This window comes from Poeciliopsis prolifica, unplaced genomic scaffold (assembly GCF_027474105.1).
Source record: "Poeciliopsis prolifica strain line A6 unplaced genomic scaffold, Auburn_PproV2 SCAFFOLD002, whole genome shotgun sequence".
NCBI classification, from domain to species: domain Eukaryota; kingdom Metazoa; phylum Chordata; class Actinopteri; order Cyprinodontiformes; family Poeciliidae; genus Poeciliopsis; species Poeciliopsis prolifica.
Genome location: NW_026562377.1, coordinates 23,200,561 through 23,223,735, shown reverse-complemented (window position 1 = coordinate 23,223,735; position 23,175 = coordinate 23,200,561). Strand labels below are relative to the sequence as shown.

Genomic DNA, 23,175 nt, shown 5'->3' with positions numbered 1-23,175 from the left:
CCCAGCAAAATTTATTACTGTGACAGGTCAGGTAGTACAAATGAATTGTGTGGTTGATGTCAAATTGCAATCTTTTTGATTATATGCTATTTTTTTTATGTAAATCGGTATTCAAAAACATTAAAAATAACATTATTTAAACAAAATGAAGTTAAATGTTGTCATAACTCATTTTATGCAAGAATCTTCACAGAGTTGTTGTGGATGGTGACTGTGGGCAGGAAGAATCTCCAGCAGCAGTCAGCCTTGCAGTGAATCAGAAGAGGCCTCTGACTGAAGACTGTTGCTGCATCATGACTATCACAACATGCTAACAGCTCAACTTCCTGACAGCAGAAACGATGCAACATATCCTGGGTGACACCATGAGTATTAGGCGAGCTCAGCTAATCCACCTGGTTTGCTTTTGCTATCCCTCTTTGAATAACTGGTTGGTGTGGTCAGGATGCTGGGCAGAGAGAGGCTGGGTCAGGGTTCTGATCACGGCCCATTATTATCGACGAAAGACACGGATTGAACTTCTCCTTCTGTTTCTGCTCTCTCGTTTTCCATGAAGCCTTCTCTTCATCTCCTCTGGGATTTGGGGGTCGCAGTTCAGGTATTATTTTTGTCTTTTGAGATGCTAATCAGGTACTCCTGGCTGCAAGAAAACGCTACCTGGTTGCTACGATTATGCACCAACACAGTGATAAAACAACCTCTGCACAGCGTCCAACAGCAGAAGGGAATAATTGTGAAAACTCCTCAGCCAAAAACAATCAGAGCAAATTTCTCCAAACAAAAAAGAACAAATCAGAACTAAAGTCAAACAGCTACTCTAACACTGTGAGAGACGCAGATCTATTAAACTTCTTTATTGACATCTAGTTCAATAATTTAAATAAATGAAGCAATTGGAGTGCCCAATAAACATTTTCATATTTTTTTTAGGTTTAAAATTTTTTTACTTCATTAAGATTTTATATTACAGACCAACAGAAAGCAGCATATTATTGATAAAAAGAATTATGTAAGTCAATATTACTTGTATTTTGTGCATCTAAAGAATATTTAGGATGTTCTTTGCAAAGACAGCTCAGATTAGATGCAGAGTATCTGGAGGTTAATCCTGGTTGTAGCGTGGCAACATGTGACAAATTCAGGACGTATGACTTACTTTGCAAAATCTAAATGACTTTTTTCCCCTAATTCTGAAGTCAATCAAAACTAAGAACTCCCACCAATTTCAGTCGAAAAGCACTGAAATACAGAAAAGTGACACACACAAACATCCTTAACGTGATTAAAGCTCCTCCTCTGGTATACACATACTCTTTTTATGTGTTTTTATGTATAAACTGGGATAATCTTGATTTTTTGTTGTTGTTATTATTAATTTATAACGACTACTAAAAAGAAGTCATATCTAGCATGCCAGACCTCAAAGAAAAACCTGAACTTGGTATAAACCAGAAAGAAGGGGAAAGAAAGCCTGATTAGAGCATTTCTGGTCTGTACTCACTGTTTGTAACAGATCAAATAAAAACAAATAGTCATTCTTACCTTCACCCACAATCCCAAGGACTTCAAATTTATTCATTACATCACAGATGTCAGGAATCTTCATGAAGTCAAAGGTATGATGTGTGAGGTGCATGGAGCTCAGGCAAGGCAGCCCTGGCTACACGATGGCATGCGGCGGCCAGCTGGCGGCTCCACAGACGGCCACATCTGCTGTAATCCATAACATGGACCTCATGCCTTCTCGTCTTCACCTGCAGAAAAGCACCGTGCAAAATTAAAACAGCGTAAACAGCTCTAATGGTAGCAGACAACATTACGAGGGGAAATTGTTTAAACCATCATCATGGCAAAACCTACTATCTACAGTAGGCTTGGGGCAGTTACTAGCATCAATGCACACTACAATTCACAGTTTTCAAACCTGCTTAAATTCACCATCATATCGTTCCTAATGTTTAAGATCATTAAAATGAGATGCCAGAAAAAAATCTGCACAACTGAACTAAGGATGGAGTAACTCAGCACTTCCCCTAAACCCCTGGTTCACTCAAAAACAAAAGGGTAAATTTGGAGTCATGGTGCAAAAACTAGCAAAGTGCCACCTATCTCTGTAACACTATTATATAACAACAGATTTTCTACACTGGAAAAACACAAAATTTTACCAATTATTGTTGGTTCTACACTTGAAATAAGACAAAACTAACAAACAAGTAACTTTTCAACAAGCTACAGGAGCTTGTTTTAGGTATATAATTCCTTCATATTAACAAAAAACTCCTAGTGAAAGAATCAGATTGTAAACTCTCAGAGGAAAAACCTCTGACATGTTTATTTCTCACCCTTCCTTTAACGTTTGCATATGAGGCTCCCTAACCCCGAGACGTTACCATTCAGACCGATGGATTTTATAAGAAATACCTGCAGTATGATATCCAGGGATTGTTGGCTGGCTAAAATGAGAATCTACCCATCCAAACCACATGGCGCTTTTACTGCTGGTTATTGTAAGAAATGAAGTGAACTCTTCATGCAGTTCAGTTCTGCCCCCTTTTCAAGCTGAAGTCTGGTTAGAAGATGGGAAGAAATCACAGTCCCAATACCAGTGGATCCCACCATTTATAATCCTCTTTTAAAATCCTCTTTTAAAAGACCTCCCTTGTCTGTAAAATGCCCTAATTATTCAATTTCCTCGCTCCCAGTTTACACCGCGAATGTTCTGCCTCATAACTTAAGTCTTAAGTATTATCATTTAGGCCATAACTGATTATATCATTTGGAATATTAGCATAAATAACACAGCTTCGGAGCACCTGAAGACACTATGCAACACAGACTGTGGGGAAACTAAACATTGCGTACGTACCAAAAACCGACAAGAGACTTATGAATAAAATATGGAGAGTTTGAGCTTTAGATGTGCAATCAGGCTGCTTCTACTGTTCCTACCTTTTCAGCAGAACGAAACAGAAACACACACACATCCTTAACCTGATTAAAGCTCCTCCTCTGGTATCCACGCACTCTTTTTACGCTTATTGAATCAGAGAAGGCTCCAGATACCACTTTCCCCATTTCATCTTCCCCTTGCCAGCGAGCACGAGGACTTAACCATTGCCTACTCACACTCCCAGTCTCCTACAGTGCTGTGGGCACCGGGGCCGCTCATCACTATGCAAAGTCCTCGGCACCAAAAATAAACTCCGTCTCCCCGATCGCTAAATATTGCTGTGTGGTCTTATCTCACTCAGCCAGCGAAGCATCAATGAGGGTGAACTGACAGCAACTGTTGCCAATTTTAAAGAAGGAGATATTATTTTTTTAAAAACACACACACAAACACATATTTAATTTAGTCACCTGCAGTCTTGTGTTATCGTATCACTTGGCATGCAACCTTTTGGTTTTAGAGCAGATTTAAGCCATTTCCTTACACCCAGGAGGCATATATGATCAGAAAGACACTGAGCATCACCTTGGATCTTATATTTCTGTCTTCATAAACAGAATGACTCATGCGTGGTAATGGAGGGAATGTGTCAAATTGACGGCAAAGCCTATACATGTGGTGTGTATCAAGTGCCAAAAGTGCCACAAGAATAATAATAATAATAAATAAATAAATCAGCAAATGATTATTTGCATACATCCTCATTAATATCCAATTGGAAGCAGTAATTTGATAAATAAAGGAATGTATCTATTATTCAAATTTAATGTAAGCAGAAAAATACTTTGCCGTTTATTGTTGTTTAGTTGGTCCTATTCCACGTTTCAAACTTATCAATGTATTCTCTGATTGGTTAGCAGGTAATAATCTTGATAAAATCAGTTGTAACCCTGCCCACATTCTTGAATCATTATGGTAAAAATGTAAAAATAAACACCAGGAACTTAAAATAAATAAATAAAAAGAGTTATTTTTGGATTATTAAGACATATTTAGGTAAGCGTATGGTTAGGTTTTTCTTTACTTTCTCTCACCTGTATTTAACTAATGATGTACCAGAAATTGTACACAAACATAGTTTGGTTTAAAGCTGAACATGCAGAAGTGCACAGTGCTACCAGTCGCTGTGTAATTTTTAAACCAAAGACGAAAACAAAACAGTGCAAACTTTTAGCTATCAATAAAGTTTGCTTTTTAAGGAGAGTTAATGGTCCTTGTTCAGCAATAGTGGAACTAAACTGACTTTTATATCAACATTTATAGAAATAAACCCATTATTCTCAGATGACAGAGGTCTTATTCTAAATAACAACTCTGATCGTTTTCAAGTGGTTTCATTGTTTTTGCAAATACCTACTCTCCTTAATTTATTGACAATAATCTAGCCAGATGTCTAATAGTTTTTTACAAGCAACTCTTTGAAGTTCTGAGAAAAAAAATGCATTGCATTTGAAAAATTCTGTCAATTTTTTAATAATTCAAAAATTTGTCAACAGAATCCCTCACCCGCGCTGTGTGTTGGTGCAGCTCCTCCAAAGTTACTGCGGTTGCTTCTCTGGACTGAACGGTGCTCTTTGAAATGCCGTTTTCAATTCTAACCCTGCTTTCTTCATAACCCGTTGGACTTATTTTGTGTAAAAGAGGCTAAAAACAAATGCACGCCACACTATTCAGCTGTTTGCATATATTACACTTTGAAAACTCAACAATTTTCTCCTGTATATATATATATATATATATATATATATATATATATATATATATATATATATATATATATATATATATATATATATATATATATATATAGAGAGAGAGAGAGAGAGAGAGAGAGAGAGAGAGAGAGAGATAGATAGATAGATAGATAGATAGATAGATAGATAGATAGATAGATAGATAGATAGATAGATAGATAGATAGAGTAAGTAGTTGTAAAATAACAGTATTTAACAGATTAAAAGGTGGCAATAGTTTTGTGAAGGCACTGTGAAAAATGATTATTGATGTATTTATTGATTGAATTTTGGCACCATTAGGACGCCATAGTGCCTCACAGTTATTTCCGACGCTGAAATAGATCTGTGCTCATGAGAATGAGACAAACTGATGAGTGTTTCTCTCTGCATAACAACGTCACAACATATATATTTTTGGAGGCTCCACGAAAGTAGAACACAAGTGGAACATAAAAACGAAGATATAAGAAAAAACAGATACCAGTATTTGACATGGACTCGTCCTGACGCCTTTCTATCATTCTCCACGCACTAAACATCAGGGCAAATTGTGTGTGGGAGCCTGTGTGCGTGCGTGCGTGCGTGTGTGTGTGTGTGTGTGTGTGTGTGTGTGTGTGTGTGTGTGTGTGTGTGTGTGTGTGTGTGTGTGTGTGTGTGTGTGTTAGCAGCAACTGCCCACAGGATAAATGTAGCAGCCTCATTTTTAATGCAGAGCAATAAATCCAACAAGTCAAACAGACAGTGGCTGTCGGGATAACTTCATTGAAGTGCCTCGTTAGCAGCTTTCAAACCCGGTCTCGCTCTGATTGGGCTCTCACGGAACCACTTGAGTCCGTTCTGATTCCCTCAAACATGCATTACTCCAAATTAGCCCCAAAACAAACCACAAAGCGTTTGCCATTTCTGTTTCGGTATTTCAAATATTCTCGCTCCGCGCAGAGCAAGAGACAAGCCTCGTCTCGGTAAGGTAACAGAAACTACTCACTCAGTCGGTGTTTTTGGGGGGTCACAAAAGGATGGAGCCGGGCCCAAAACATATATCCACCCACCAACGACGATGTTTTCATTGCAGCAAGCGGCCACAGAAACTGGATCGTGCGGTTGACAAGCTGGAACCGCGTCGCCCAGGCAACAGCCTTGACGGGCGCCGCCGTCGACCAATGAGAGACGCCCAAGCGCTTTTTTTTTTTTTTATCTGCAGGCCCCCCTCCGCGAAGGCCAATCAGAGAGAGCGGTACGGCTTCACCGGGGGGTAGAGGGGGGAAGAACTGTGTTGCTGTCTGTGAGGGTGTTTCGTGTGAAGTGGGGTATTATTGTTCCAAATTCTCTATTACATAATTCACAAAATCACACCCTGCGTCCACTATGATAACATAATTCATCCAGGGGTCATTACCGAGGGCTTGTAGCTACAGGAAAAGCGCATCATAAAAAAAAAAAAAAAAAAAATGTGGGGGGCCATAAATTCCTTAGGCGTGAAATAGAACATGACAAAAGACAGGGGCAAGGTGTTTGCAATGGCATAATAAATATTTACTTACCCCCTCAAATGCTCTGTGAAGATTTGTTGCTGTATAATAACCTTTTTCTGACGCACTAAATCTATGCTGAGCTCATAAATGTGAATAGGTAGGACTTCACAGTTATTGTCAGAGTTGGGAAAATGACGAGCTAAATCTCCGCAGCATCTGTGTTTATCTCCATGTCTCTTGCCAACTTTAGCATTCCCTGGAAAAACTTTCTCAGCATTTCGCCTAACTTGTGCTGCCACCTTTAGGATTTGACCTGTAACTGCACCGGGAATAAAAATCAGCAACTTCTTGCGATTTGTCCGAGTTGAACTTGTTAACATCCTTTTTCATCCTTTGTTTCGAAGGTTTCTTTTCTTTCCACTGTTGCCACATGCATGGAGAGTATGACTGCAAAGTCATAAAAAAAACATTTCAAAAATGCTTTTCCATTTTTGTTACATACTTCAATAATAATAATAATAATAATAATAATAATAATAATAATAATAATAATAATCAGTCTGACATTTCATACACAAAACGACCAATGTTGGAAATTTAGGGACATTTACCGCAATGATAAAAAAAAAAATCAAAAAGTTCAGCCATCACATCCTGGCAGGGAATGCACCAAGATGAAAATGCAAAATGTCCAGTGAAACAATCATGACTTCATCCAAGTATATATAAAAAATACATCACCGATAAGTATAAATAAAGCATATCTTTATTTTCATTTATTTATTTATTGCCATTAGCAATAGAGAAACAAAAACCCGTTTGACTGGTCAGCTGCAGGTGTAAGTAAATTACACCTGGAGTGACGTGGATTTTTGCGTTATTTTGCTGCTGATCATGACAGAGGTAATCTCATACAATTCAATTCAATTTAAATTCAATAAATTATTATTTAAAAAATTAAATAGCGAATGATTAGCTAAATGGGTAGTTAGAAACAAAATCAGACTGACAAGTATTTTAAAACTGAAAACAATATGACACAATATAGTGAGTAAACACAGGTATTTCACCTTTGTGACACTGTTTTCACTCAGCCTGGTGTACATATGAGAGAAAAGAGATTGCTGCAGCTTGCATTATTGCCAGTTTGTGTTTTGTGTCAGTTTCCCATACAAGCAGTGATAGATTTCTGAGAAATGATTCTTCGTTTTGCTGTGGGCTATTTATTTATTAGAATAAAAGGACAGTCGCAGATTTGAACTGATCATTTGTGACTTATCAGTTTTGATGAATACGGGTAGATGATGAAACTCCAGCGGAAAAAATAGGTGGGTGGGGAAAACACGGCAGTTTGAGCAGACACCAGACTTGGATTATGAATCATTTGCAGATCGGTTCATGTGACGACGCACGGTTAGCTCTTATAATAATGAAAGTTTGCACTGTGACATGTGGAAACTTTCCCAGACATTCACTGTTGAAATGTAACTACTGTGTTCTTGAAAAAAAAAGATTCTTATATATATATATATATATTTATATACATATAAAGAATATATGTATATATATTTTTTATTTTTTTATTTCATTCTCAAAAATATTTAATTTCTAAAACGACCAAAATGTAATTTATGTCCATGTTTCCATTTTTTTTCTGTTTTGAACCACAGCAGGAGAATCCATGACAAAGATCCTGTATGAAAAAACATTGAGGAAAGATGGCTAACTCCAGTATATTTATTGCATCCCAAAACGTTCGGCTGGCCCAGGCTAGACGCTGATTGGATAAATTGAGTAAACCTTTCTCTGATTGGACAGTCTCGTGAACAACACACGTGTTTATTGGTGCAGAGAAGCTCCTTGTTGAGCGCAGCGTCGACGAGTTACTCGTCTCGTGACTCCTCCGCGCTATAACACTATCTTCGGCATAAATTACATGCGTGTAAGCATACACTACATTCGCGAAAAATGGCAGCTGACGAATAGAAAAAAGTGGATCTTCAGTCGAAAAAAAGACGGCACTTGTAAGTTCGTTCGTTAAAGTAAATGATATACATTTTAAGAACATTTCAACTTCGAGGTAGTCGCGTCCAAAAACACGCCATTCTGCTTCATGATGTGGAAGAAACTACAGTAAGAAGGTTAAGGCTAAGGTTAGCCTGCCCAGTTATTAGCCAGCAGCCTCGGCTAGCCAACTGAGCGCTTCCAGTTGTCAACATTGGGCCCAGGCTATTACCTGCAAGTTGGTTCATGTTGGCGTCGTCTACGTATTTTAGAAGCACAAATGTAACGCAGAAACAAATGTGAGCGCGACAATTAATTGAAAGTAAAACCCGTGTCGGTATTTCCTCCCGTTGTCTGGGACCAAGTAAACAGTAGCAGGCTGCTGATGGGAGACACACCGAAGATGGACAAGGAACAACAAGTTAGAGTTAAACATTGTGAAATATTTAAAAGAGAGCTTTTCTACGCGGTGAAGTATTTCGGTCATGTCGTAACTTCAGCTCCTAATATCACTAATAACAGTGTACCTAGATATCAATAACATGGATTTTACTTAAAAATAAATCAATATATTAACTATGTTACCTTCAACGTGAAATATTTTGCTTCTTTTTTTAACTGAAAAGATAAAAAAAAATAGAATCCTAACTTTAGTTGTGAGATTATTTTAAATTATTATTTTTATTCTCAGCAGACATTGTTGCGAGTTGCATTGAAACGTGGAGAAGTTGAGGGACTGTCCACAGAGTGGAGGGCTGTCCCAGCACACCCCACGGGCCTGGCTGCTGGAGCTCGTGAAAAAAAAAAACAACAAAAAAGCCCCACGCTTCCTCTCTCAGTGGGTGTGGGTTACTGGGAAACCACACTACTGTAGCCGCTAAACGGCACATTTATACTTTATTGTTATTATTATTTTTTTAATAATAACTGTTTGTACAGTGGAAATAAAAAAAAAATCTTCATTCCCTTGTTTCAGTTTTTTGTGATGTAAAGAAAATGACATCAAGTTAAGCATTTTCAGTTATGCGTTGATTTGTGTGACTTAATTGAACTGCAGGCTGAATTGTATAAACTAATACATTGTTGAACCACTTTTTTCTTTTTTTTAGATTTTATTACATTTTCTAGTCATTTCGAATCAGATAATCTCTCTGATTCGGTTCTGGGCTCTATTTCAAAACGTTATTATAAGTTCATATTAAGCTCTTTATTTCCAGCAGAAATTGACAGGCATTAGCAACTGTTCAAATCCAAAGCGATATGCTTCAAAATGTGTGCGTGGTGGGGTTTTTTTCTTTTTTTTTTTTTTTTTTACCTAATGTGCTGTTTGTGGCCAAAACATCCAGGAATAGCTTCACATTTTCCCACAAGCTTTAGGAAACTTCAAATGAGATTTTGTGTCATCAGTCGCAAATTTAACCAAAGTTGGTTGTTCCTGAAACCAGACTCCAGAGATAGGAGGAAAAACAGGTTATTGTCATGTGAAACAGCCAATATTTGCCAGACGTTCTTGCAGTTCATTCAGTCTCACTGGAGACTTCTTTTCCTGACAAATGTTTTTCCCTGTCTTTTCAGTTTTGGAAAGATGTCCAGTTCTTGTTGATTCTACTTTTCCACTGTATTTTGTCCACTTGACGATGAACGTCGGCACAGTGTACCTCTCATCATTGCATTTTCGCAAAACATTTGCAGTTGCGACGTTGCGCACCTTGAAATTTGGATGATAAATTCAATTTGAAGCATTAAGCATCTCTGATTTTAATCTGTTGAATTTGTACATTTTCGCAGACAAACTGGGTGATTATCCCACACCCCGTTTATTGTCGTAACGGCATCTTCATCCGTCAACATGGGAAAGACTCCACTAAAAGGCAAGAATTAGTCTTTTTTTTTCTACTTTGTTTGATGTAAACAGTATCCTGGAGGTTTTATAGATCCAGGGTTGAGCTTTAAAATGTTGTTTTGGAACCGTTAGGTGCTGGGAAATATTTACCCGGCTGCTTCAATCGAGTTTAAAGTGTGTGGGAAACAATTTCACCAACTGCTATTAAAACATCATGTAGTTTTGTGTCACTTAAATCACTTCAGAGCTAGAAAATGTCTGTGTGTGCTTTGTATTCATATCAGTGTTTTCACATATTAGAATTAGTTGTTTTTTTATCAACAAAATCTTCAAGTTTAGGATTATATAACATTGTCTGATTGGTTAATCCATTGAAATTGATATTTTACACATTTTATTCTAACTCTTGCCATTTCTTTTTGCACTTCCTATATTCAGATCAGAAAGAGGGCAAGAAAGAGAAACTGGGAAAGCCGCTCCCACTGCCAGGTGCAACCCCTGCAGCAACTAAAGGTAACATTTGATTGTTCGATTTGTTCTGATATTTGATTATTAGATTTGATGTCTCTCTGTCTCTTACTTCCAACTCGATTTTGCTTCATTTTAATGTGTTTATTTATTCAGGCTCTTTTAAATATTACGTGGCAAACATCTGTTTTCTTGCGTTAAAACACATCTAATAGTAGATGTGTTTTTTCTGCACAGGTTATGGTGCGGCGATTTTTTTATAATCACTTACCTGAAACATGAGCAGAATGAACACACCCCTGTCATGAAGCTGAGTGAGATATAGATAGCATACAGCATAAAATTGCGGAAGCATTATTTCATTTGTTTTCCCCCCTTTTCTTTTAATATATATTTATTATTAACCAGAAAGTGCATTTTTCATAATTAAAATAATACGGGAATTCTAGTGTGTCATTTATTCAAAAAAATTTAATGTGGGGAAGCATCTTAGCCTCTAAATTTTAGAATGAAATCTGAACCATTCCGTTAAAAAAAGCCATTAAGTGCAATCTTTTGTGGACTATCAATGTTTTATTTTGGTTGTTTCAGCTGTTATTACCGTCAGCACTTTGACTTTTTTCATCTAGATGCGTTCAGCTGGGAAGAATACCTGAAGGAAACATCGTCCACTCCGGCGCCAGCAGGCTGCTTTCGTCAGGTAAGTTTTATTGAAGCCGAAGTTTAATCTTTGGAAAACCGTCTGTCAACAAGACAGTTCAAAAAGCTGCAGATTTTATTGGCTCCTCACTAAATTCACATCCCCATTTCTTATCTGTAACAAAAACAATTTAGTCCTCATGTAGTTACCTATTGCATTTAGTTTTCATTCCTCTTTGTAGTAATTTTGGTAAATTGTGGGAGATAGTAAACATAACAGACCAAACCAACTGTGTGACCTGCTGCTAGCATGTATTATTGGTGTCATGTAAACACATTTTTCTACAAGATGATAATAGAAAATTGCCTGAAACAAGTGGTGGGGGGAAACTACACCAAAGCAGGTCAGTTTCAACAAGTTTTCTTTGAAACGTTTCACCAGAACACAGAAACGGCTGAACTATGAAGGGACCCATATGAATCCATGAAATTATGATAATTGTGTCTTGGAAGGCTTTTGATTTGGCTCTATATTATTTTATGTCTATAAATATTGAGCTTAGTCTAGAAAAATTGCTTCAATGACTTAAATGCCTTACAAAGCATTACATTTAATAGCCGAGTCAAGATTATTTGTGTAACATTTTTGAGGAACAAGACAGTTCAAAGTTCTTTGCATCATAAAAAACATCAAATAGAAACTAATTATAAAACAAGAAATAAGCATCACATTTTGTCAAAAGCTAGCTCCACAATCATCAAGCAAATATACTCCAAACTTATTGACGAGTGACAACTGTAGGTGATTTAAAGCAACTCAGTGTTTTGGCAGTTTCGCAGTTTTCTGGAAGTTTGTTCCAGATTTGTGGAGTGTAAAAACTGAATGCTGCTTCTCTATGTTTGTTTCTGGTTCTGGGGATGCAGAGCGGAACCAGAACCAGAACATCTGAGTGGTGTGGCAGTGCTGTGATATAACAACAGCAGATCCTTAACTCTCCAGCAAAGTGTTAGCATGATGCTCAGGAGGAGCGCAGCAGATGTCACGGTTGGATATCAGGAAAGGAGGATGTTGTCCTGTCAGAACGTCAGTTCCAAAAACCACACAGAAAAACCCTTCTAAAAGCGGACGCGGGATCAGTGTAACCTTGGTGTGAAAAACCTGTGAGGTCAAATTGCCTGCTGGAGGTTTAATATGTTGTGGTGCTAAGGCATTCAGAAACTAACAGAAGTATTTCAAAATCTATTCTCTGAGCTACAGGGAGCCAGTGTATAAAGTTTAGTCCCTAACCGTCCTGAATATGTCCAGGTTTCACTTCACGAGGTGTAATTTGCTGTTTTCAGTCTTTTGTTTTAACATTTTCTAAAAGTTTTAAATTGAGAATTGCGCCGACAAAAACCATCCAGTCTTTGTCTTTTATTTCCGATGAATGTATTGGCTGCTGCTACTGTGTGACACACTGACAGTATTATACAGCTAATGATGTGGGGCTACATGCAGCCCTGTTAGGAGGAATTTATTGCCCGACATTCAACCTGTTGCCTGAAGCAGTGAAAGAAATCTCCTGGAGTTTGTTTCATACAGTGAAACGACATTTCAAACCAACAGCAGATCCTTAACTCACCATGGGTGAATATTTCTGTCAAGTTTTATATGCAAAACAGTTGATTGATAATTATGTTTTACTTATAGTTGGATAGAATGTAGTTAGAATGAATAGTATGTACATCCCAGAGGTTGTTTAGTGTTATAGTTTCATTCTCAGGGCCAATACTCAAAGCTATTATATTGGTATCATATTGGAATTGAAAAAGTATTATTGTATTAAAATATTAGAGCTGAAATTTAGAGCAGAATGTTTAAAAAAAACTGGATAAATATGTCAGAGCCCTGGCTTGAAAAACAAAAAAGTAAGTTATCAAAGTTATATTACACTTACTTAACACACTAAGGTGAGATTGATGTATTATTTATGTAGGTGACTTTATACTGTTAACCTAAACTGCACTTCTTCCGCCTGAGGTATAAAATGTCCTAAACCTATAACACCGTGTCTGCAGGCTAGAGTCCCTCCCTCCAACGACTTCAAAGTGGGCATGAAGCTCGAGGCTCATGACCCTCGCAATTCCACCTCGGTTTGTATCGCCACGGTGATGGGCTTAACCGGGGTTCGTCTCCGTCTCCGCCTGGACGGCAGCGACAACAGCAACGACTTCTGGAGGCTGGTGGACTCGTCCGACATCCAGCCTATCGGCACCTGCGAAAAGAACGGAGACATGCTGCAGCCGCCGCTGGGTAAGCCCGATACCGCGACGCATCACTAAGACACGAGCTTCCTGCTCGTGTCTGAGGTTCTTCTTCTCTCCCGAAGGATTTCGAATGAATGCCTCCTCCTGGCCCATGTTCCTGTTGAGAACCCTGAACGGAGCAGAGATGGCACCAGTAACAGCCTTCAAAAAGGTTTGCACCGACTCCTTAAATGCTCTAAAATTACAGCGGCACGCCAACGTTTTGAACTCTAATTTTGTTTCATAGGAGCCTCTGAGACCGCCTCAAAACGGCTTCAAGCCAGGAATGAAGCTGGAGGCGGTGGACAAGAAGAACCCGTACCTCATCTGCCCCGCCACCATCGGAGAAGTGAGAGGCGATGAGGTGTTTATCATGTTCGACGGCTGGAGGGGGGCCTTTGATTACTGGTGCAAGTACGACTCCAGGGACATCTTCCCCGTGGGTTGGTGCTCCCTCACCAAGCACAGCCTCCAGCCACCAGGCAACAGTGGTGAGTTTTGGACTCTAGGTGGCAGCAGATATTTGCGTCAGATGGTGGTGGGAAGAAGTTGTTTGCAAACAGTGTTTGATTCAGTCCTTCCCATCGAGTTCCTTTACAGTCTTTTAAATGTCTGGTAAAATGTGGGAAAATGATTCATTTCCCTATTTCATTCTGCTTTTTAAGTTGTTTATGTTTTATTAAATCTGCTTTTGCAGCTTTGTTTTTTTTTTGACACATCAAACTCTCATTTCTAACCATTTTCACATCAGTTTTTGTCTTTTTGACTCTTTCAAAAGAGTCACAAAGGCGAATCACAAGCACTGAGCTAAGAGAATTGATGTGCAGAAGCGATGCACCGCTTACTGTCGGTATGTTAGTGTGGCTGTCTGGGTGGGATGGAGCAGGAGGAGAATTTATGTGGTTCACATTTCACCTGTTTACTTTAAAGCAGGTCTGCCCTGTGTCTATTTCGCCGTGTCTCAGACAGCAGAAGACTCTCCGACAAAATAGATCAAGATTTGCGATCCTCACTGAAAGGTTTTATATTTCTGTTACGACGTTCTGCTCAGAAAAAAGCCACAACGAAAGAAAAGTTCTGTTCACTAAATCATAGAAGTGTTTGGGGTAAACAATAGCAAAATGAATTGTTGGTTTTGTTTCCAGATAATTTCTTAATGTAACTATCTTTAAGTTTTCAGAGTTTCACAACAGTACAGTTCCAAACTATGTCTGAAATGGGGTCAAAATCAGACAAACTAAATATGAACTTAGAGGAATTTGTAGGTTCATCAAATGAAAATTTAGGCCTAATATTTAAAAAGAAATATTCTACTGAAACTGAAAAAAGTACATGTATTTTTTTTCTACAATATATAGCAAATCTGTCTTCACTTTTGTTTTATAGTTAATAATTGAAAGTTTTTTTTCTTCTGTGACCAAAACAGAGAAATAAAAGCGTTGGCCCTCTTTCCTCATGTTCGTCTCTCTCCGCTGTGCTTTCAGTCACTCTTCCGAAGAACCTGCAGATTCTGCCGTCGTCGCCTTCCAAACCCAGCAGGCGCTCCACGCAGTTGCCCTACAGATACCCCACTCTGCCCGCTCTGCCCGTGAGGAAGGGGGTGAGAGGCCGTCGGCCCAAGAGCGAGACGCTCGCCCTGCTCAAAGCCGTGGCGGAGGCCGCGGCTTCCCACAACGGAGCCGTTCCTGACGACACGCCGCTGGTGCCCCGGGTTCACAAGAAAAGAGGACCCAAATTAGGAAGTAAGGTGAGAAAAACCGCAATCACCTCATCTGTGTCGTCACCATCCATGTGTCGATCCTTAGGCTTAAATTCATTGATCAGTGATGTTTGCTTCCGACTCTTGCTCATTACTTTTGCCATCCACATGAGGATAGATGTATTCTGTACAAAAAAACAACTTTTAAGCTAGGTCACAACGTGTTACGGCTGTAGAGATTACACATGCAATGTGAGAAGAACAAGAGACGACAGAATTTTCATAACTGTTGCTATCCTCTATTGTAATACATCAGGATCCCCCAATCATCTCCTATATTTATACTTATCTCGGTCTTCAATTTTATTCAAAGTGGCATTAAAAAGTCTTAAATGTGTGTAAATAATAAATACCCTATTCTACAATTCCAACAATTTATTTGAATTCTAAATTATTTCCATTGTTTTTGTAGCGAAAGTCCAAGCTTCTGCAGAGCGAGACACAGCTGCCAAGCATCCAGGTTCCACAAGAAAACCCTCCCTGCCTCAACTCGGTGGTTTCAACAGGTACGGCTGCACCGTCTTTTGCTTCCCAGCGCTGCCACTGGACGTTCAGCTTCGACTTAAAGACTCCGCTCAGCCGGTCCCGATCCGTTCAATGCGCCTCTTTGTGTTCCTGTCCCGCCCTCAGTATGCGTGTACGTGAATAAGCACGGGAACTGCGGCCCCCACTTGGACAGGAAGCAGATGCAGCGCCTTCCGGACCACTTTGGGCCGGGGCCAGTGAACGCCGTGCTCCAACAAGTGGTCCAGTCATGTATAGACTGTGCCTACCAGCCAAAAGTCCTCCTCAGCGCTCTGCAGAGCGACTCGGGGGGAGGCGAAGCTGTCAAAGGTAAAAAAAAATAAAATAAATCAACACAGATAAGGTTTTGTGTCATGGAGAGGGGAAGAAAGGGAGCATATTTAATGACTTTTAACATGAAAATGTCTTCAAAGTGAGAACAGACGGCGGTGTCCGTGTGATCAAACTACCGGCCGCCTCCAGTGCTTCCTTCGTGTTACGCTTCCTAGAGAGCATGTGCCGTCACCTTCAGTGTGACAACCTGTTCAGCAGCCAGCCATTCAGCCACTACGCCGCCTATGACAGGAACAAGTCTGGTAAGTTAATCAGCCGAGCTGTATGCGGCGGTCTTGCGCTGTTCATAAAATGATTTTTTTCTAAAATGTTTTGGCTTCCAGTGAAAGAAGAGGCGCTTGATGTTCCCTCTCTGGCCCGGGGCGGTAAACGCAGCCTCTCAGGGGTCTCTCCTCCGTACGCCGCTCCTCTCTCCCCCAAACTTTTACGAGCCGAGGCTCACCCATCTGAAGGTACCGCTCATATTTCAATTTATTTTTGTTTCACTTTATTAATAAACCTAGAAGAAATCCAGGAAATACTGCAAACTGCTAGGATTTAGCATTTTCTGTTTGCTTTATTTCTGCTGAATTCTCAAAGCAGGTTGCTGTAAGGACAGCTGCAAGCAAAACCCACCATCAAGTCCAGCTGATGCAGCCAATTCTCACCATTGAAACTCTGAAAAATATTTCAGTTTTTTATTTTCATTAACAAAGAATGGGCAAATAAAAAACTTCTGTTAGCATTAAGTGCTGTTAGCATTTCCAATGTATTCATTTAAAAGCCCGTCAGCCTTTCACCATGTTCAGAGTGGAAGATCAGAATGATTAAACTGAGCAACTTTTCTCGAATATGTTCAGCCTTCCTGTTTGTAGAAAAACTAGAGATGGGCAGATCGATCCAAAATATCGTTGTATACTAGCATGGTAAGATTTCTACTTTTGTTCCTTGACCTCTGTTGAAGTTTTTATTTTATTTTGGTATTGTAGTTTTCCAACTCTACTGTAAAAATTTGAATTGTTTTTCTATCTTTATAAATTGTTTCTTAGGTTTTAACAAAATAATTCTGCAAAAAAAAAAAAAAAAAAAACACAATAACGCTTCAATGCCAGAAGTTTAACGATATACTTAATCAGTATCGGTATTGGCAATATAAAAAAAAAACAAGCCGATTCTGAAAATAGCTAACTTTGTAGTTTTTTTACTGAGTTAAGACTTCTACACCGAAGACTGTTGCTATCACTGTGACGCGGTAGAGTTTTAGGTTGTCACGACATCAAATTATGCTGGACAATAAATTGTCCCACTAATTATTGTGATAATCAATAGTGTTATCATTTCAAGATCATTTTCAAGTAATACATTGATAACGGCGTGATCAAGCTTGTCCTCTCAAAGACCAATGAACTTTAATTTTGTTCAGAATGCTCCACATTGTGACTGGATGTCCAATGAAACATGACAACCAAAATCAAAAAGGAAATAAAAACCTCACACAACCCAAACGATCGATAAAATCTGTGGAAACAAAGTCGCTCTTCAAAAATCTGAATTGTCAGGGTGGAAATGATCAAGCTCGTTTTAATTTATTATGAGAGGAACTGCTTACTGCGACAGGCTGACCAGCTGATCATAGACCAGGACAGATCAAGTGAAAAATCTGCTGTTTTCTTCTGCAGTAACATTTCGCCAGACATCTTTTTTTCTCCCCACGCAACCTATGTGACGCAAACAGCTCTGGTACTTGCTTTGTCTGTAATTTACCTAAATGTAGATTCCCTCATAAATGCGTGTGTCATTCCTCGTTAAAGTGTCAGTGCAGAGAGCCGCTGTTTCTGCTCAGTAGCTCTATTTCGGGAGCGGCTCTGCCTCTGCGTGTAGTTTCAGGATTAGAAGCACGTGCGGGCTGAAACCAAACACCGTTAAAAGGCCGACGGTTTTAAAGTGAAAACCTCTTCATGTTTTCCCCCCTTTCAGCAGAGACTCTGCCGCACGAAGAGAACGGCCACATCAAGGAGCAGCGATACATGGACTCGGCTTCCAACTCCATGACCCCCCGACCCCAAACGGCGCGGAGCTCCTCCGAGTACCACCCTCAGGCCAGCAGCCTCTACCATCACGGCGGCGGCGCCGCCATGCGCCGCCACTCGTCGAACTCGGCGGAGCTCAGCTCGACGCAGCCTCTCAGGCGAGTCGAAGGTACGCCACGAGTCCCGTCGCTGCTTCACACGCAGACACGTCACGATGAGCAGTAAATCAACAGGACGCATGAATAATCCAAGTGAAGCCGATCATTTTGAGCCGCGTGCTTGTTTGTTTTTGTCGCGTCTCTCTCTCTTTTTACCAAAGAGACTTGATGACTGAAAGCTTCACTCCGGTGCAACAAGTTGCTCCTCCCCTCCTCGTTTTCTTAGTGACGGGCTCAACACGCAGGAAGCGACAAACCGTGGGGGGCAATCTAACACACGGAGAAAGAGCTTCCTCAGAACGAGTCTGTGGACAGAGCAATGATGGTCTATTTTGTTTAATCAACAAAATACAAAAAGGCCAAAATGGTAGACAGTAGCTGTGTTTCCATCAACCATAAAATTGTGCAAATTGAAAATATGAAAATAAATTCGCCAAATGGAAACATGACAATTTCAAAAAAGGTCATGACATTTAATAAGACGACAAAGTGATCTTTCAGCCATGTAAACAGTATTTAATAAAACTGCAATGGAAACACTTTTTTTATGTCATCAGTCATGTGATCAACAGCCAGATGTTGCTACAGGCAGAAACAATGAAGAAGATGACAGGAAGTGTTGGGTGGATGATTTTGTTTGTTTGTTTGTTGTTGTTGTTTTTTGGACAATGTGCAGCTGGTTCCACCAGAGCTCTCGCAGCATCACGGTTCATAAAACATTGGGCATCATTCAAACGTGTCGAATTCATAACTCTTCTGTGAAATCTCCGATTTCCCCAAAACGCTGCATACGTACCGTCACTGCCGTGGCTTTTAATGAGCAAGCCCACTTACTTATGCAAGACTTTGATTTCACTTCTTATATTATGGAAACAGCAATCGCAAAATTATGTATTGTTTTCCCCCCACATTAGCAGAGCACAGACAAAGATTTGCACACGTTTGCAATGGCAGCGCAGCTGCAAACACAGCATGCTGCCCTTTAAAGCCAGCACTCAGAACATGTTTGTTTACAGACATTACAAAAACCATCTTTTTTGTTTTTGGTTTGCTTATTTATTTTGATTATTTAAAGTTGTCTTCCAGTTCCTGTGTTAAATGTTCTTTAGGAATGAGTTGATACATGCACTGTCGTGCCGTTTTTGTGCCAGTAATTAACAATTGTCTCTCAACCGACGGTATTGTCGTTCATCCCAATAATGTCTGGGGTAATTAATCGCCCAGCAAAATTTGTTCAGATGTTGTTCTGCAAGAACGCAACATGTACTCTGTGTGTGTGTGTGTGTGTGTGTGTGTGTGTGTGTGTGTGTGTGTGTGTGTGTGTGTGTGTGTGTGTGTGTGTGTGTGTGTGTGTGTGTGTGTGTGTGTTCTTCGGCAGCAGCTAGCTCCACCACCGGTTCCGAATCGATGGATCGAGAGAACGTGCAGCTGCCCAGTAAAAACCCTTCCTCCTGGTCCATTGAGGAGGTGATGCAGTTCGTCCGGGACGCCGACCCCACGGCGTTGGCGCCTCACGCAGAACTATTCAGGAAACACGTAAGTTAGCTGAAAGAAACTCTGGGAGCCTGCGCGACGGTTCGTCTTCGCCGGTAACAAGTCTTCCCTTTTTGTTTCTCTAGGAGATCGACGGAAAGGCTTTGATGCTCCTACGGAGCGACATGATCATGAAGTACATGGGTCTGAAACTGGGGCCGGCTCTGAAGCTCTGCCATCACATAGAGCGGCTGAAACAAGGCAAACTGTAAAGAGAGGAGCCTGGTCTGTCAGACCGGTGAGCAATAAGCCCAGAAAGAGCCAGCGGTTCTGGATCCTGACTCATGGGGCCACGCAGGGGTTACATGTTACACTAGACTCCTTCTGGAGGAGAGGGGGCAATTTCCATGTTACGACTTCAATGCGACTTCCAGAGCAAGGGTGGGGGGGGCGGAGAAGAACTTTTAAAAAGTGTGCCGTGCATCGCTGACGCATTACCTCATCCTCCACCTCATCGGCGAATGAAAAGCTGTTCAAGTCTAATAAACAAACGCTGACTTCTAAGAAATCCCAAAGCAAGAGTGACCCCTGTAGTGTTTACGTTGCGTCAAACACGAGCACACAAGGACGACTTTCTTCCCCTGTTTTTGTTCTTTTTTAAAGGAGCTGAAATATTTTGATCCTGATTTTTGGATCCCCAAAGATGGAGAATGTTTTTTTATTATTATTATTATTATTATTATCACTGTCGAATTTCTGCCTAATGAGAAAGGATTGGAATACTGAGAAAAACAAAAAGCAAACATGAAAATGTTCTTCATACTCCAGAAGAGAATTTCTTTGCTCTTTTCTGTACTGTTTCGTTAGTTATTGTCATTCCCTACTTATCTGCCTGAAAGTATATCATCTGCCTGAAGGATGTGCAGACAGACATTTTCACAGACTGTCAGTGTCATTGCCAGGAATAACATGATCTTATTTTTATTTTTAACTGCGCTGGATGGTTTTGGAATCATTACCTATATTATTGTGTCTTAGCGGGTTTGAAGTTGCCTCATTGGTAAAGATGCTCCGATCAGAATCCACTGGCCAATGTCTCTATTTTGTATAATATACCAAACCGTTCTACAGTCCCTGCTTATAAGCTATTTATGTTAGAGGCGACGTCACACCATGTGTGTGAGAGAGCAGTTGCTGTACAACAGGAAGTTTAACTTTAAAATTCCTTTAGTGAGCGTGACCTGAAACAACGGTATGTTTGTACCTTAGATATGAGCTTTCCAAAATGCCAACTTCTACAAATCCAAATTATTCCGTCGCAGAACAGTCGAAGGCTGAAACGGATTATGTTGCTTTCACATGAGAAGTGGCCGATGTCACTGCAGGGCGGTTTTGTATCAGTTGAGAACTGATCAAGACGAAAACGTTATCGGTTGTTGACGAAAGCGTCATCATTCACCATCACATCCCACATACTCCAGTAAATTTATGTAATTTATAAAGGGAAATCAGTTGTTTGTTAGCAGTTTTTGTTTTAGAAAAACACAAACCTCATTTCAAAATTGCAGATATAAATGGCAATTAAATGTCTACATAAGGTATAGAATACCTTACTAGGATTTCTATATATATATATAGAAATAATCAAACTTCTGTCCTTCTTTATGCATTTTTGATTTTTTTCTTTGAATTATTTTTGCTTAAAGTTAGGGCCAAATTATTTTTGACAGTGTGTAGGTGATTAAAATACTTCAATGACATATTTACATGACAAACAGAAACAACATAAAAACAACGGAAGAACAGAACAAATGTTTGTTTTCTATATCAACAAACTGCAAGAAATTATAATTTGAGAGCAAATCTTTTTGGTTAGAATTGAGGAACTCCGAAACAAAAATCTAATTTCGAGAGGGAATCTGAAACTAAAGTATCGATGCGATACTGATATCGACTTTGTACCAATATTTAGTATCGATCCGCTCCCCTCTACCACATACGCCTATGAGAATGTAGCCTTAATCTGTTTCCTGAAAGTCTCGCTCTCTCTCGCTCCACCGCAGCCCGACGCTCATGTGACAGCATGTTGACGATGCCGTTTCGCTTGAAATGAGTCTCGAACTTCTGTGCTTCCTCTGACTTGATTTCAAGCGCCTCACCGCTAACAGCCTTCTCTTCTTCACTCGACACCGGCCTGCACACCGAAGAGTGTCGTTCTCAACAACAACGGCGTGTTCTCAGAGAAAAGATCAGCGCGTTGACCCCGGTCACCGGGATTTCTCGGAGCATCTCTACCTTTTTCATGTTCTTCAGTGTCAAACCCTTTTAAGTCGCAAGCTTTGGTTTATCCGTTTCAATAAGCAGAATGTTTTAAGGATGCAGATTTGAGACATTTCTAAGGGCTTCTTATGTTAAGTATTGCTCTTTGTGTGTGTGAGTATGTGTGTGTTTTTAATCGGTCATGATTCATGTAAGCTTGTTGGTCTGCCTGAAACCTCAGTGTTTTTACTGTTGACCACAACAATCACTGTTAGCTATGTATACAGATCTGAACAGTTTTATGGGTTTAACCATAAATATCAGCAACAGAATGTACATTTTGTAGAAACGTAATATTTTAAGGAAATCATATGCATAAGATAGAAATGTGAAGCTAAAAAAAAGGGATGGGGGATGAGTATTTAACAGTGGTTTCCAGTCTTTTTATATATATATATAAATACTTAACGCAGTGCTTTTAGTTCACTTTCTTCCAGTTCTAGATCCTGCCTTGCTTTATCTATGACATTTCTCAGGTTCATGTGGTCTTTGTTAGTAGAAACACTTGTAGCATAATGTTTATAATACACCTATTAAATTTTTTTTCTCCTGTTACCCATTCCCCCCCCCACTTTAAAACTTGTGCCATATTATATTCAACGCAGGACGGAAGTGCTGTCGATTTTCCTTCTCCCATCTTCTTTAAAGTACTTGAAAAAAAATCTGTTTTGCAAAACATCACTTTATATGTTTACGATGTGTAATTTTTTTTTTTCCTTTTCTATAAAGAAATTACAACCATGAAGCTGCATGTGTTTTTAATAGCTAAAGGGGATTGTTTTGACTAATGAGGGATGTTCAGAAAGGGGAAGACTTTGATTTACTGTGTCTCAGTTTGGATGTCTTTGATTTTGGGTTTATAAATCATTCTTTATGATGGAAGGAATTATGATTTTATTTAATTTTTTTAAGCAAGAATACGACACAAGGTTAAATTTTTATTGATCAACTTTTTGATTGCTAATTCCTTAAGCCTGCAAGGACTTAAGGAATTGGGAATCAATACCAAACTCAGATGAGTTTGGTTAGCTATACCGTAAGTAAGTGGCGGCTTTGGACCAAAATGGCCGACTTCCTAAGAGGTTTGGACCATGGTTTCAAGAGACTTTTTTGTAGGTCTTACGAAATTACATATGTGTACTGAATTTCACAATCCTCAGTTATGGCATGACTTGGGGTTTCCCATTTTACTGCTGGT

The 23,175-nt window shown here is 39.6% G+C and overlaps 2 protein-coding genes across 5 annotated transcripts in view; one reads left to right on the top strand and one right to left on the bottom strand.

Annotated features, from left to right (window-relative positions):
* LOC129370569 (cyclin-dependent kinase-like 5) overlaps positions 1-5,803 on the bottom strand; it is a 44,463-nt gene extending 38,660 nt beyond the window's left edge. For both annotated transcript variants that reach the window (XM_055046642.1, XM_055046651.1), the window contains exons 1-2: positions 5,675-5,803; positions 1,543-1,754 (exon numbers count right to left, since the gene is read on the bottom strand). In XM_055046642.1, the coding sequence (XP_054902617.1) occupies positions 1,543-1,636 (94 nt within the window). In that variant the 5' untranslated portion in view covers positions 1,637-1,754; positions 5,675-5,803. The remainder of the gene's footprint in view (positions 1-1,542; positions 1,755-5,674) is intronic.
* Positions 5,804-8,108: 2,305 nt separating this feature from the next.
* On the top strand, positions 8,109-22,805 carry LOC129377244 (sex comb on midleg-like protein 2). Of its 3 annotated transcripts, none has more exons than XM_055057069.1 (15): positions 8,109-8,185; positions 9,954-10,036; positions 10,447-10,521; positions 11,106-11,176; positions 13,174-13,408; positions 13,485-13,573; positions 13,649-13,892; positions 14,886-15,148; positions 15,573-15,666; positions 15,791-15,994; positions 16,099-16,260; positions 16,342-16,470; positions 17,978-18,196; positions 19,564-19,721; positions 19,805-22,805. In XM_055057069.1, exons 2-15 carry the CDS (start codon positions 10,015-10,017, stop codon positions 19,928-19,930), a joined length of 2,091 nt encoding a protein of 696 aa, XP_054913044.1. In that variant the 5' UTR covers positions 8,109-8,185; positions 9,954-10,014; the 3' UTR covers positions 19,931-22,805. The 3 variants fall into 3 exon arrangements, with proteins under 3 accessions (XP_054913044.1, XP_054913034.1, XP_054913030.1); XM_055057059.1 differs by having other exon boundaries at positions 17,975-18,196; positions 19,567-19,721; XM_055057055.1 differs by having other exon boundaries at positions 17,975-18,196.
* Positions 22,806-23,175: the final 370 nt, after the last annotated feature.

Excerpts from the sequence above, each read along its gene's own strand:
- LOC129377244 (XM_055057055.1), top strand. The coding sequence starts at position 10,015 with ATGGGAAAGACTCCACTAAAAG. Across the intron at positions 10,522-11,105 it reads AACCCCTGCAGCAACTAAAG|ATGCGTTCAGCTGGGAAGAA; the intron begins GTAACATTTGAT and ends TTTTTCATCTAG. Across the intron at positions 16,471-17,974 it reads CGAGGCTCACCCATCTGAAG|CAGAGACTCTGCCGCACGAA; the intron begins GTACCGCTCATA and ends CCCCCCTTTCAG.